The sequence below is a fragment of the Heloderma suspectum genome, chromosome 2 (genome assembly GCF_057233095.1).
Source record: "Heloderma suspectum isolate Gila_16-S chromosome 2, 16-S_ref, whole genome shotgun sequence".
In the NCBI taxonomy this organism is placed as follows: domain Eukaryota; kingdom Metazoa; phylum Chordata; class Lepidosauria; order Squamata; family Helodermatidae; genus Heloderma; species Heloderma suspectum.
This window is the reverse complement of record NC_139459.1, coordinates 243,591,669-243,606,935: the sequence shown is the minus strand read 5'-3', so window position 1 is coordinate 243,606,935 and position 15,267 is coordinate 243,591,669. Positions and strand designations below refer to the sequence as shown.

Here is a 15,267-nt window from a genome sequence, read left to right as displayed (position 1 = left end):
ACTAAATTACTTCTTCACATGTTTATACGGTATACCTAAGAAAAGTTTCTCCATCTGCACATAAGCGAGTAGGCACATTTGAATACAAACGCTTGTTAGTAAACAAAATCACAAGTGGCAGGACATGTAACCCTATTGCACAGGAACATATGCTGAGGCTACAATCCTATACACGTGTACCTGGGAGTAAGCCCCATTGAAATGATTGAAAACACTGAATTGGGGCTTACTCTGAGTAGACATGTATAGGATTGCACTGTTAACGTAGACTAGCATCCTTAATACAGTTAGTTTTGCCCTGCTTTGTTCCTTATTCTTGACTGCTTTTTACCTTTTAATTAAGTGGAAACCCAGGGATGAAGTGATAACACAGGGGCCACTCTGGGTTAAATCCAAGGTCACGCTAGCAGATGTCTGCTAGCAACAACATGACTTTCTCCTTCTCTCCTCCCTGCTGCAGCCCTCTGCACCACCAGAAAATCTGCTCCGGAGCAGTTTCCCTCCCTTCCGGAGCAGATTTTCAGGCAACACGGGAGCTGCAGGGAAGGTAGAATCCCCTCCCCGCCCCCGTTTCGCTGACAGAGCTGCTTCCATCAGGAGAATGACACCACTGGATATAACCATATATACTGTTCTTTCAGGTACTTGCTTTGTTTTGTGATGGCTTCTTTTGCACACACACTGTGAGAAAAGCATGAAAAGGCCAGAAAACACTTACCATAAATTATCGTTATCGCCTGAGCCAGCTCACACTTGAATTCCTGCCGACTGTGGTATAACTGAGTCATGACCAAACTTAGATTTTTCAGCCCTGCTCCCCACCTTTTCCCCACTCCTCCACAGGTTTGGACATCCAAGTACTATTTAATTTGTGTGGGAACTGGGAATCCAAATACCCTCTCTGCTTCTGAATAGAACATTTTAGTCCTTCTGAATTGGCTATGTATGAATAAGGCAAAAGGGAATGCTAATGTGATAAAGGGAATACAAATCCTAAATGAGAAGAACTGTTTCATCTGGGGGAGGGGGTGCGTGTGTGTTTGCTAGATAATAATAAATGAAAAGCTGTATTACCAGCCCTAGATTGCAATCAGTATCAAAAACATACACCCTTTTCCCTGGACAGGAGCTCATTTTCCTAAAATGACAGCAAGACACAGAAGCTGGAGCAGAAAAGCAGTGCCCTTTCTGGAAACTGACACCCAAAGTGAACTAGTTCAGGATGGTCAAATTGCAAATAAGAATGCAGGCATTTAGTAACCAAATCATAAACCAAGTCTAATCAACATCTCATCTTATTGGAAATGTTCCTCCAGTAGAAGAGGTGTTCAGTGAACAGCTGTCTTTCTGACTGCACTTACTTACCAAGTTTGTACCACATGTCACGTATAGCAAAGCCAATTAAGCATCTCATGTCTCCATATCTATAAGGGAATACAGAAAATATTATCAAAGCTTTGTTGTGTAAATGAGAAGAAAGGGTACTTTTTAAATGATTAAAAAAAATAGACTTACTTGTTCAAGATCTTAATGCACTTTGCATGAGAGAATTGTTCTAGCTGCAAGGAATCCTGGGTGATAAAAGCCACTGCAAGATGAAAATAGTTGTTCCACAGCTGTAAATTGAACAGAAGACAGAACACTGAATAGTTGTAATGGGTTTCACCTAAAAAGGAAGGTGATATTAAGCTGTGTGAAACCTTAATAATTTATTAAGGCAGCCAGCAGAAGCAGTGCAACATTTTAATATTTTGCAAAGTTGTACCCTGTTATTACCTTGCAATTAGAATAAAGGCAAGAGTGTGATTTTTATACCTGCTAGCCTGCATTCCCTCAGTAGCATCAGAAGATTCATATGGGGTTCATTAGCTAATAACAATAAACCACAAGTTACAGCATTGCCTGTGAAATTGTGCATATCCCAAGTTAATCACAACTTCCCAGATCCAAACAACCAGTGTAATTATATTCTGTTATGGTGGCATAACTTAACCATAGCTTTGTAGAAAAAAAAAAAAAAACCCCTCGGTTTGATTTTCATGAATTTAGGTTCTATAAGAGCAAGAGTAAAATATGACAAGGATTAACTTCTACTCATGTCAAGTCATTCACAAACCCTCCCTTTATAGTTTAGTCTTTCAAAGAGCTCTGAATTCTGATGGCCTCATCCTCATAGTCACTGGAGATTTATTTTTATTTTCATTTTTATATTTATATCCTGCCTACCTCCAAGGAGCCCAAGGTGGTGTACAGGATCCCTCCTCCTCCTCTCCATTCTGTTTTCACAACAACTCTGTGAGGTATTTTAGGCTGAGAGTCTGTGACTAGCCCAAAATCACCAAAGCTTCATGGCAGCAGAGTGGAGACTAGAACCCAGGTCTTCACAGTCCTAACAATTGCACCACACTGGCTGTCCAGATGAATGGATGGAAATCTTATCCACCTTCCTTCAGTGAGGAAAACCATAAAGATACATTTTGATGGAATTGTCGGGGCAGAATTTGTCCCTAGTTTACTGTATCAATATAGAAATGTCTTTATAATTAAAAAAAAATACTTAAAATGTCAAAATTAGCTACACAGTGATCAAAGCAGTTCTTTGGTGCCAAAAACACACAGGAATAATAAGGTTTATTGTGGAGATTCCTCCATGCAAAAAAGACACCCAAAGATGACCCTGTTTTTAAAATCTTCCAGTAATCTATACATTGTGGTTAACATTTATTTCCATATAACTATATGCACTTCAATTGACAACACATGAATTAGTTGATACTGTACATGTTATGTCTTCCTGCAGAGTAATCAGGGTTTAAATACTAACACAGGGCAGTATTATTTATAACATTAACATCTAAACATCACCCCAGCTCATTCAGCAATCTAGAATAATTGTTAACTCCAGATAAATTTACTCCAGTTTTTGCCTTATTAAAATGTATAGAAGATTACATTCACTGCCATGAACTTCTGATAAACTCAAGAGGGATCATAGCTAATGATATATAGACATTTGAATTTAAAATATAAACTCCCTTACTTAATAGAAATACACCATATTAATCACTGACAACCCAATCTTTCCCCATATTTGCCAAATGGACATCTGTAAAAGCAAATGACAGCTACAACTCTGGCTTCAGCTTATTGAAATGAGCATGCCTAGCTGAAGCAAACCTGGATATTTCAAAAGCAAGGGGACAGTAGAATCTGAAATGATATTTGGGATGTCAGTTGGTAGAGAGCAAGGTGTGTAGAAGGGAGTTGGCTCCCATCAGAATCTGTTGAACACCTGAGGGAAATTGCTTGGGGGCAGGACCTCAAATCATCGGCCAGGAAGGAAAGCATGCTATACAATGTAGCGCTACCTGTACTCTACAATCAGCATCTGAGGCCCTCCTCCGAGTGCCTTCTCCGAGGGAGGTTCAGAGGATGGCAGCAAGGGAGAGAGCCTTTTTGGTGGTCCCCCCCCCAATGTGTAATGCTTTTCCCAGTGAAACCTGCCTAGGGCCAACATTGTCACCTTTTCAGCACCAGGTTAAGACTTTCTTCTAATCCCAGGCATATGATGGGCATTTTAATGCATCAGTTGAAATGTTTGGTTGTCACTTATATTTTAATTGTTTATGGGGTTTGGTATTTTAGTAGAAAATGTTTTAGCTGTTTCAATTTTTTTATGTTTTAATCTTGTGGTATGTCACCTTGAGACTTTTTAAAAGAGAAATAATAATAATAATAATAATAATAATAATAATAATTCCTTAGACCTACAACTCAGGTGACTGGAAAGAGCACAGGACAATGGCTAGAAAGCTGTAGCTGTGCAAAGCAGTGGCCAAGGCAGACCTGGCTGGAAGTGAGGAGCACAGAGGCATGAAGAAATGTGGACACTCAAGTCTTCATTGCTTAAAAATGGGTTTCAACATCTACTAATAGTCTGAAGTCTGGAACTGGTGCTTTCAAGCATTTTTTTAAAGAATCATTTACAACTTGGAGAAGAAAGCAAACTGAGCCAACTTTGGGCAAAAGCAGGAGAAAAAACGGTAGTAAAGAACTAAATTGATAAAGCAGAAGAAAGGCTGCTGAAAAGTATGAGAAAACTTATCAAATATATGACATGTTTCATGTGTGTTTGATGCATGCATGCATTTCATTTCAATACTGCCCAAAAGCTGAATCACAGAATCACAGATTTGGAAGGAACCTCAGAGATCATCTAATCCAACCTCGTGCTCAATGTAGGCTCTCTGCAGCAGGGTGCAGCTACTGCATCCCTAACAGATGGCCATCCAACCCCTGCTTAAATACTTCCAGCGAAGGACAACCCACCACTTCTTGAGGCAATCTGTTCCACTGCTGACAACAGTTCTCATTGTTAGAAACGTTCCTCTAACGTTAAGCCAAAAACTGCTTCCCTGCATTTTCCGCCTGTTGGTTCTAGTTCTGCTCTCAGGAGCAACAGAGAACAATTCTGCTCCATCCTCTGCCGAACAGCCTTTCGGATATTTGGAGACCACAAACACGTTCCCCTTTAATTTTCTCTTCCCCAGGCTATACGCAGCTCTTTCAATAGTTCCTCACAGGACTTGGTTTTCAGAACATTCATCATCCTGATTGCTCTTCTCTTGAAACACTCCAACTTGTCAATCTCGTTCTTAAAACTGGGTGCTCAGAACTGGACCTAGTACTCCAAATGTGGCCTGACAAATACAGAATACAGTGGAACTATTACCTCCTGTGATCTGGACACTTCTTTTGTTAACACAGCCCAAAATTGCATTAGCATTCTTAGCTGCCGCATTGCACTGCTGGCTCATATTCAGCTTGTGATCCACTAAGGCACCTAGGTCCTTTTCACATGTACTTTACATTTACCTCTGTTGAATCTCATCTTGCTAGATTCAGCCCAGTGTTCCAGTCTGTCTAGATCCTTTTGAATCTTCATCCTGTCTTCAATAGTGTTGGCTATCCCTCTTAGCTTCATATCATCTGCAAATATGATCAGCAACCTGTCTACACTCTCATCCAAGTCAGTTATAAAAACGCTGAACACCACAGGGCCTAAGGACAGAGTCCTGACACACTCCTCTTGAGGAGGATGCTGAGTCATTCATTAGCGTCTGTTGAGTACAGTTGTCCAACCAGCTGTGGATCCACCTAACTGTAGTATTGTCCAACCCACATTTTACCAATTTGTCAACAAGGATATCATGCAAAACCTTGTCAAATGCTTTGCTTAAATAAAGATATACTATGTCCACAGCAATCTCATGATCTACCAAACTAGGAACTTTATCAAAAAAGGAGATAAGTTTGGTCTGACATGAATTATTCCTAACAAACCCATGTTGATTTCTAATAATCAATACATTATTTTCTAGATGCTCACAGACTGATGGCGTAATCCTGTTTGAGAATTTTGCACAGTATTGACATCAGGCTGATGGGTCCCTAGTTTCCTGGATCTACCTTTTTCCCCTTCTTGAAGATGGAGACATTTGCCCATCTCTAGTCTTCCAGCACCTCACTTGTTCTCCAGGAGTTCTCAAAATTACAGACAGCAGCTCTGAAATAACTCCCGCAAACTCCTTCAGCACCCAGGGATGTTTCATCTGGCCCTTGAAACTTGAACTCATTTACTATAGCTAAGTGTTCTCTAACCATGTCCTTATTTATTCCGGGGCTGCATATCCCTCCATATATCATTTGTTCTACTTGTCCCAGATTGAACACAACTCCCTTATGTAAAAGACTGAGGCAAAATAGGAGTTGAGTAGTTCTGCCTTCTCTCCGTCACCTACTAACAATTCACCTTCTTCCCTAAACTGACCTTTTCCTTGATCTTCTTATACCTAATGTAGCCAAAGAAGCCCTTTTTGCTGTTTTTAGCATTCCTCACCAGCCTCAGCTCACTCAGGCCTTCACCATCCTGACACCATCCTTACAAGTTCAGGAATTTTATTATACTTTTCCTTGGTAATATGTCCATCTTTCTGTTTCCTATACATGATCCTTTTGAGGTTCAGCTCATCAAAGAGCTCCCTGTGCAGCCACTCAGGCTTCTTTAAATGTCCCCAATTTTCCCTTCTCCCTACCTCTATCTTTACCCAACAGGGCTTCCATTCAGTCAGAATCATGACTTTCCACAGATGTATATATTTCTTACATATAATGCTACATCCCCTCCCTTCCTATTGGATATATTCATTTTGAACAAGGTATACCACTCAATGGCTATATTCCAGTCATGACGTAGGGATGTATGAAAGTCTCTTACCTGTATCGAAATTTGATTTGCGGTGGGGGGGAGGCGCTCCATCCCTCCCCCCGAAATTCTGGCCGGGAAGGGAAGCGCTCCGTCCCTCCACCCCCGAATCCTGGCCGGCCGGGCTGCAAATGGCGGCGGCCATAGACGCCGCCGTTTGTGTCCCTGCAGTCAGCCATGATAGGCTACGTAAATGTTTACGTAGCCTAGCACGGCTGAGTGGGGAAAAAAAAAACCACGTGTACGCAAATGGTGGCACCCATGGGCGCCGCCATTTGCGTTCCTTATTTTGGCATGTCTAGTCTATGTAAACATTTACGTAGACTACGTAAACTTACGTAGACTATGTAGACTTTCGCCATAGTCTACGTAAATGTTTACGTAGACTAGACGAACCAAAATAAGTAACGCAAATGGCGGCGCCCACTGGCGCCGCCATTTGTGTACACACGGTTTTTGTTTTTGTTTTCAGTCAGCCGTGATAGGCTACATAAACATTTATGTAGCCTATCACGGCTGACTGCAGGGACGCAAACGGCGGCGGCTACGGCTGCCGCCATTTGCGTTCCCGGCTGGCCGGGATTCGTGGCGGGAGGGACGGGGCTCCTCCCCCCCGGCCAGAATTTCGGGGGGGAGGGGGGGCGCCTCCCCCCGGCCAGAATTTCGGGGGGGGAGGGACGGGATGCCTCCCCCACCGGCCAGAATTTCAGGGGGAGGGACGGAGTGCATCCCCCCCACTGCGAAGCAAATTTCGTCAAAGGTAAGTGACTTTCGTACATCCCTATTAGGGATGTACGAAAGTTCCGCCACGGATCTCGGGGAGGCTGAATGCCAGCGCATTCGGCTCCCCAAAATTGGTGGCAGAACGGCCCCCCCGCCCCCCCCCAGGATGGGACTTACCTTAGGCGGATCTTCCTGGCGGCAGCGGCGGTTCAGCAGTGGCAGCTGCGGCGGCCTGTCTTCCGACCGGCTGCCACCACCGCCATTTCCAGGTAAAACAAACAAAAAAAGTGATATGCTATGTAAAGATTTACGTAGCCTATCACAGCTAGATTTTAAAAAAACACAGTGATAGGCTACGTAAATGTTTACGTAGCCTATCATGGCTGATTTAAAAAAACAAACGTGCGTACGCAAATGGCGGCGCCCATGGGCACCGCCATTTGTGTTCCTTATTTTGGCACATCTTAGTCTACGTAAACATTTACGTAGACTAAGACGGCGAAAATAAGGGGAATGCAAATAGCGTAGACGCTATGCTATTGGCGTTCCCCTTATTTTTGCCGTCTTAGTCTACGTAAATGTTTACGTAGACTAAGATGTGCCAAAATAAGGAAGGCAAAGCATAGCATAGCTATTTGCGTTCCCCTTATTTTCGCCGTCTTAGTCTACGTAAATGTTTACATAGACTAAGACGTGCCAAAATAAGGAACGCAAATGGTGGCGCCCATGGGTGCCACCATTTGCGTACCCGCGTTTTGTTTTTTGTTTTTTTAATCAGCCGTGATAGGCTACGTAAACATTTACGTAGCCTATCACGGCTGACTGCAGGGACGCAAACGGTGGTGGCTATGGCCGCCGCCATTTGAGTCCCTGCTAGCCAGCGGCCAGATGTCCGGCTGCTGGTGGAGCCGGCCGGCGGCTACGCAGAATCCCTGCGGAGCGGAGCCCGCCAGCCAATATTCCGGGGGGGGGGAAGAACGGAGCGCCTTCCCCTCCGGCCAGGATTCCGGGGGGAGGGATGGAACGCCTCCCACCCAGCATCAGCATAATCCGCGGAAAGCTAAGTACCTTTCGTACATCCCTACTTTTTTCACACGTGATGCTACAGCAATTAAAAGAGGAGATAGGATCACACTGTTGTTTTTGTACTTACCTCCCTTGCAATAACTTTCATTTATATTCATATCACAGCTCAATCGAATCCTGAAACAGTATAACCTGTGCAAATGTCCTCCTACCAGCATTTATCAAACTTGGAGAAAGACCGAAATATAAACTGATTGGTACTTTCAAAAAGTAGGGTCATATAATTTACTACTGTAATTTGGTAGGAGGCAAACTGATGAAAAATTAATCAGGGTTAGGAACCCAAATGCTTATTAAAGGGCAAAGTAGAATTATTATTTTTTGCACACTGAAATAAAAAAATTCCCACTACCCACTACTTTGGGTACCCACTCGGGACTAAACTACTTTGTTTAGTCCCGAGTAGAAAAACCCGCCCCTTCATGGATCACTGCCTTGCTGTGGTGAAGGGGTTTGCGTAACTCAGTGAAGCCATAAGCTATGCAATGCAGGGCCACCCAAAATGAACAGGTCATGGCGGAGAGTTCTGACAAAATGTGGTCTGCTGGAGAAGGAAATGGCAACCCACTCCAGTATTCCTGCCAAGAAAACCCCATGGAATGTATCACAAGGCTAAAAGAGATGACACCGGAAGATGAGCCCCTCAGGTCGGAAGGTGTCCAATATATTACTGGGGAAGAACAGAGGGAATTTCCAAGTAGCGCCAGAAAGAGTGAAGCGGCTGGGCCAAAGCCGAAAGGACACTCAGCTGTGGATGTGTCTGATGGTGAAAAGAAAATCCGATGCTGTAAAGAACTATATTGTTAGGAACCTGGAATGTCAGATCAATGAATCAAGGGAAGCTGGAGGTGGTCAAACATGAGATGGCAAGATTGAACATCGACGTCTTGGGAATCAGCAAACTAAAATGGACAGGCATAGGCGAATTTAATTCAGGTGACCATCATATCTACTACTGTGGGAAAGAATCCCTTAGAAAAAATGGAGTAGCACTCATAGTCAGTAGAAGGGTGGGAAAGGCAGTACTGGGGTACAATCTCAAAAATGATAGAATGATCTCAGTATGAATCCAAGGCAAACGATTCAACATCACAGTAATTCAAGTCTATGCCCCAACCACTGAGGCCGAAGAAGCTGAGGTTGATCGGTTCTATGAAGACCTACAACACCTTCTAGAACTAACACCAAAAAAAAGATGTCCTTTTCATCATAGGGGATTGGAATGCCAAAGCAGGAAGTCAAGAAATCACCGGGATAACAGGCAAGCATGGCTTTGGTGTACAAAATGAAGCGGGACAAAGGCTAATCGAGTTTTGCCAAGAGAAAACGCTGATCATAGCAAACACTCTTTTCCAACAGCACAAGAGGCGACTCTACACATGGACATCGCCAGATGGTCAATATCGAAATCAGATTGATTATGTACTTTGCAGCCAAAGATGGAGAAGCTCTATACAGTCAGTAAAAACAAGACCTGGAGCTGACTGTGGCTCAGATCATGAGCTTCTTATCGCAAAATTTCAGCTTAAATTGAAGAACATAGAGAAAACCACTATACCATTCAGGTATGACCTAAATCATATCCCTTATGAATATACAGTGGAGGTGAGGAATAGATTTCAGGGATTAGACCTGATAGACAGAGTGCCTGAGGAACTATGGATGGAGGTCCATAACACTGTTCAGGAGGCAGCAACTAAATCCATCCCAAAGAAAAAGAAATGCAAGAAAGCAAAGTGGCTGTCTGATGAGGCTTTACAAGTAGCTGAGGAAACAAGGGAAGTGAAAAGCAAGGGAGAAAGGGGAAGATATATCCAACTGAATGCAGATTTCCAGAGAATAGCAAGGAGAGACAAGAAGGCCTTCATAAATGAACAATGCAAAGAAATTGAGGAAAACAATAGAATGGGAAAGACTAGAGATCTTTTCAAGAAAATTGGAGATATCAAGGGAACGTTTTGTGCAAAGACGGGCATGAGAAAGGACAAAGAAGGCAGGGACCTAACAGAAGCAGATGAGATTAAGAAGAGGTGGAAAGAATACACAGAAGAACTATACAGGAAAGATCTTAATGTTCCTGATAGCCATGATAGTGTGGTCACTGAACTTGAGCCGGACATCCTAGAGAGTGTTGTCAGGTGGGCCTTAGGAAGCATTAGTAACAACAAAGCTAGCGGAGATGACAGTATTCCAGCTGAGCTATTTAAAATCCTAAAAGATGATGCTGTTAAAGTGCTGCACTCAATATGCCAACAAATTTGGAACACTCAACAGTGGCCACAAGACTGGAAAAGGTCAGTTTACATTCCAGTTCCAAAGAAGGGCAATGCCAAAGAGTGTTCAAACTACCATACAATTGCGCTCATTTCACACGCCAGCAAGGTTATGCTAAAAATCCTCAAGCTAGGCTTCAGCAGCATGGGAACCGAGAACTACCAGAAGTACAAGCTGGTTTTCGAAGAGGCAGAGGAACTAGAGATCAAATCACCAACATTCGCTGGATCATGGAGAAAGCAAGAGAATTCCAGAAAAACGTCTATTTCTGCTTCATTGACTACGCTAAAGCCTTTGATTGTGTGGATCACAACAAACTCTGGCAAATTCTGAAAGAGATGGGAGTACCAGACCACCTTACCTGTCTCCTGAGAAACCTGTATGAGGGTCAAGAAGCAACAGTAAGAACCAGATATGGAACAACCGATTGGTTCAAAATTGGGAAAGGAGTACGACAAGGCTGCATATTGTCGCCCTGCTTATTTAACTTATATGCAGAGTACCTCATGAGAAACACTGGGTTGGATGAATCACAGGTTGGAATTAAGATTGCCGGGAGAATTATCAACAACCTCAGATACGCAGACGATACCACCCTAATGGCAGAAAGCGAAGAGGATCTCAAGAGCCCCTTGTTGAGGGTGAAAGTGGAGAGCGCAAAAGCTGGTTTGAAACTCAACAATACAAAAACTAAGATCATGGCATCTGGCCTCATCACTTCCTGGCATATAGAAGGGGAAGAAATGGCAGCAGTGACAGATCTTATTTTCTTGGGCTCAAAGATCACCGCAGACGGTGACTGTAGCCATGAAATTAAAAGACGCTTACTCCTTGGGAGGAAAGCTATGGCAAACCTAGACAGCATAGTAAGAAGCAGAGACATCACCTTGCCAACAAAGGTTCGTATAATCAAAGCTATGGTTTTCCCAGTAGCAACTTATGGCTGTGAGAACTGGACTATAAGGAAGGCTGAGCGCCGAAGAATTGATGCTTTCGAACTGTGGTGCTGGAGAAGACTCTTATGAGTCCCCTGGACTGCAAGGAGCTCAAATCAGTCCATCCTAAAGGAAATCAACCCTGAGTGCTCATTGGAAGGACAGATACTAAAGCTGAAGCTCAAATATTTTGGCCACCTAATGTGAAGAGAAAAGTCACTGGAAAAGACCCTGATGCTGGGAAAGACTGAAGGCAACAGGAGAAGGGGACGGCAGAGGATGAGATGGCTAGATAGCATCACTGATGCAATGAATATGAACTTGAGCACACTCCGGGAGAGAGCGGAGGACAGGAAGGCCTGGTGTGCTATGGTCCATGGGCATGGGGTCACGAGGAGTCGGACACGACTTAACGACTAAACAACAACAAGAAAAACCCACCTTCCTTTTCTGTTGTTTTGCACAGCTGATGCCCAAACTCATACTTCGCTGCTTCAGATCTATAACAATTGCACTGTTAGATGGACAATCAAAGCAGTCAGAAGGGAACCATAACACTCCCCACCCCTCTCTTTTGCTGCTATTTACCAGCATTGTTACATCTTTTGACAGCAGCCAGATTTCACTGTGTGGCAACAAAGGGGGTCTGAGCTGCATCCTAATTGCTCCCTTTGTGTTAGCGTCAGAAACAGGCACAGAGAAAGAATGAGCTTCTGACTGCTCAGAGAGGTCCTCCCTCCAAGTCAGCAGATGGGCCCACTGAAGAAACAAAGTCAGAAAACTGGCCCTTTTGAGATGCCCATTCTGCCCCTGCTGTGTGACAAAGTATGTCCATTCAGTCTGCCATGTTTCCACAAGCATTAAATTCACTTGCATATAGGAGAAAGCTTTGTTTCTGGATACTTTAAAAGCATTCGCCAACTGAAAAAGAGTTAATAACATATATTGCAGCAGTCTCATTGAACATAGTGAAATCCTTTGTTTCCTTTCTTAAATGTGTCTGTTATATATAAAAAAGGGAGGAATAGGGTTGAACAGTATTTCTACAAAAGCAATTTTAAAAAATCCAAACAGATTCTATCATACTTAGAAATGGAACTCTAAACACTGCTGCTGCTCTTTGAGGCCATCGCTTCTAAAAAACAAGTATCTAAGAGGAGTGTGGGATGTTCAGAGATGCAGAAGAAGAGAAAGGACAAGTGTCTCATGCTTCCTGTTTCTGCATTTTTCAATTATGTAGGAACTGAAACTTTTGTGTCTTTTTCTATAGCAAGACATGCAGACCCTGATACAGCTTGCACATCTCATAACCGGGGGTGGAGAGCAGAAAGAGCAAGATAAAAATTGCACTTTGTGTTATAAAGAAGCTTGGCAACAAGACGTGCAACGCATTTATGTTTTCCATCACTGTGTGAGGGGAATAAATCTCACCTGATGGAATTCTGTTTTCTATGCAACTCTTAAAGGTACAGGATCAGGGCCAGCACCACCAACACTGACCTCATGCGCCACATTTGTGCATACAAATGTACAAACCCATTCACTCCACTGAGGTTTTGTTTTGTTTTGTTTTTACAGATTTAACCAATTCACAACACATGGACCCAAGTGCAACTTGCAGTTGGAAATCAGCATATTTCCGAGCTTGAGGTGTGTTCCACAAAACAAAACAAATGTGTTGGACAATATGTGCATATCTGAAAAGTATACAACAAAAAATGTGTACCTCCTAAATGACTTCCATTTAGTCAATTGGTGCAGGTATCCAAAAATGTGTATGCTTAAATGTGTATGAATTTCTGCATAAAATACAAATGGGCATATTGAACAGAATAAAATAGGTAGACTTCATCAGTAGTCTTTACAAATGATTTTAAAACTCTAATAGGAATTGCAGTGTCTTATAAAAAAGGGGGGGCTTTATTTATTTATTCCCTTACTATATATTTATAATAACAGAAAGACACTTTGCATTTAATTGAAGAGAGCTGGAACATCCAGCTGTAGATGTAAAAATGTGTTAGCTACTGGTAACAGAAAGTAACTTAACAGACTTTGATTGGAATTTGAGACCATAGAAGACTTCTTGCTAAATCTGGAAGGCATACCTATGTACCAACCTCTACTATAGCAACTATCCCTTTCACTACAGAATATATCAAGTTCCAAAGCAGAGAATAGTTAAGTCTCCTCTACACTCCAAACTGCAAGCTCAGTTTGGAACACAGCCTTGAAATAGGGAGGTAAAAGTCTCTATCCCCTCTCCAGTCACATGCATGACATCACCTAACTCCTGTTGCTGATCCTCTTTTACAGAATTTTGATTTATATTGTCCACCTTTTGAAGAGAATAACGAAATCTGATAGGATGTGTGGGTGCAAAAAAAGAAAAGAAAGCTTCATTTTGAAATACTGAGTGTGTCCTATTGCACTTGACCATGCTCAGTAGTATACATTAAAGAAATCTGATGAGATAAGGGGAAACGCTGTTACACCAGACATGCTCAGGCTTAACAGATATCATCCATGTACACAGATATTTTATATTCACATTGTGACATTTATATTGTAAATTTTATAACCTTTGTTTACTGTATTCTTAAGAGGAGTTATTGTTGGGGCAAATAAAAGAGAAGCAAAGAGCCCCTTCTATGTTTCACACTATGATTTCACACTAACTTCCTCACATTAGCCAACATCCTTTTGCCACAAATAAACCCTGTTTGATATTTCAGGAGTATATTCAGCTCGCTGGCCAGATCTACTGGGCCTATTTTAAAACTTTGAATTAAAGGAGAAACAATGTGAGAAATGATGGCTTGGGTAGGTCTTACTTTCTTGACACACTACTACAGCTGATGTGTGACTCCATGTGAAGTATCCTGTTCAGCACTAGGGCTAATGAAAATTACGTTGTGCTAGCATAAGTAGCACAACACCAATAGGTTTCTGGGGAAACACCTCATGCCAGAAAACACTATTGGTGTTGCACTAGAGATCACTTACACTACTGCAACATAATTTACATTAGTGTTAGTGCCAAACAGGATACTGTCCCATGTGCTGGGTAGTTTCCTCATATAATTGTTTCATCACATGCTTCTGTTAAATGGATAGTGAAAATAGAATATTTTGATATTCTCCTTCCTCCTACAGAAAGTAGAGGAAGGAACTAGAGGATTGGCTATCCTTGACTTGATCCTAACTAACAGAGATGACTTAGTGCATAAAGTAGCAGTTATGGGAACTCTGGGGGAAAGTGACCATGTTAAACTTGAGTTCTTGGTTCTAAAGGAAGCAAAAGCCGAGTGTAGCCAAACTTGTACCCTGGATTTTAGGAAAGCCAATTTTAATAAACTCAGAACAATGATAAGTAAGGTCCCAACGCACGTGACTCTAATGAGAAAAGGGGTCCAAGATGGGTGGGAGTTTTTAAAAAGGAAATTCTCAAGGCACAATTACAAACAATTCCAACAAGAAAAAAAGGTGGAAGCCAATGGAAGAAGCCAATGTGGCTTCACAAAAAGCTTAGAGATGACCTGAAGACAAAAAAGGACACATATAGGAAGTGGAAGGAAGGCCAAGCTACAAAGGAAGAGTACAGGCTGGTAGCACAGAATTGCAGGGATGGCATCAGGAAGGCTAAAGCTGAGAACAAGCTGAGGTTAGCGAGGGATGCTAAAAGTAACAAAAAGGCTTTCTTCAGCTACGTGCATAGTAGAAGACAGAAGAAAGAAATGGTGGTTCAACTACTAAAGAAGGATGGCAAAACGATAACAGATGACAAAGAAAAGGCAGAGGTGCTCAATTCCTACTTTGGCTCAGTCTTCTCCCAAAAGAGGGTCTATGACCCCCCTGGCAAAGGCGAAGTACAAGCTGAAGGGGCAGGACTACAGCTTGAGATCGATAGGCATATGGTCAAGAAACACCTAATTACTTTGAAGGAGTTCAAATCTTCAGGGCCAGATGAACTGCAGCCTAGAG

At 42.5% G+C, this 15,267-nt stretch overlaps 1 protein-coding gene across 1 annotated transcript in view; it reads right to left on the bottom strand.

Moving 5' to 3' along the window:
* The window catches only part of DOCK2 (dedicator of cytokinesis 2), a 409,918-nt gene that overhangs the window by 98,534 nt on the left and 296,117 nt on the right, over positions 1 to 15,267 (bottom strand). The window contains 2 exon segments of the mRNA XM_084838639.1: positions 1,366 to 1,424; positions 1,516 to 1,616. Of these exon segments, the coding sequence (XP_084694765.1) occupies positions 1,366 to 1,424; positions 1,516 to 1,616 (160 nt within the window).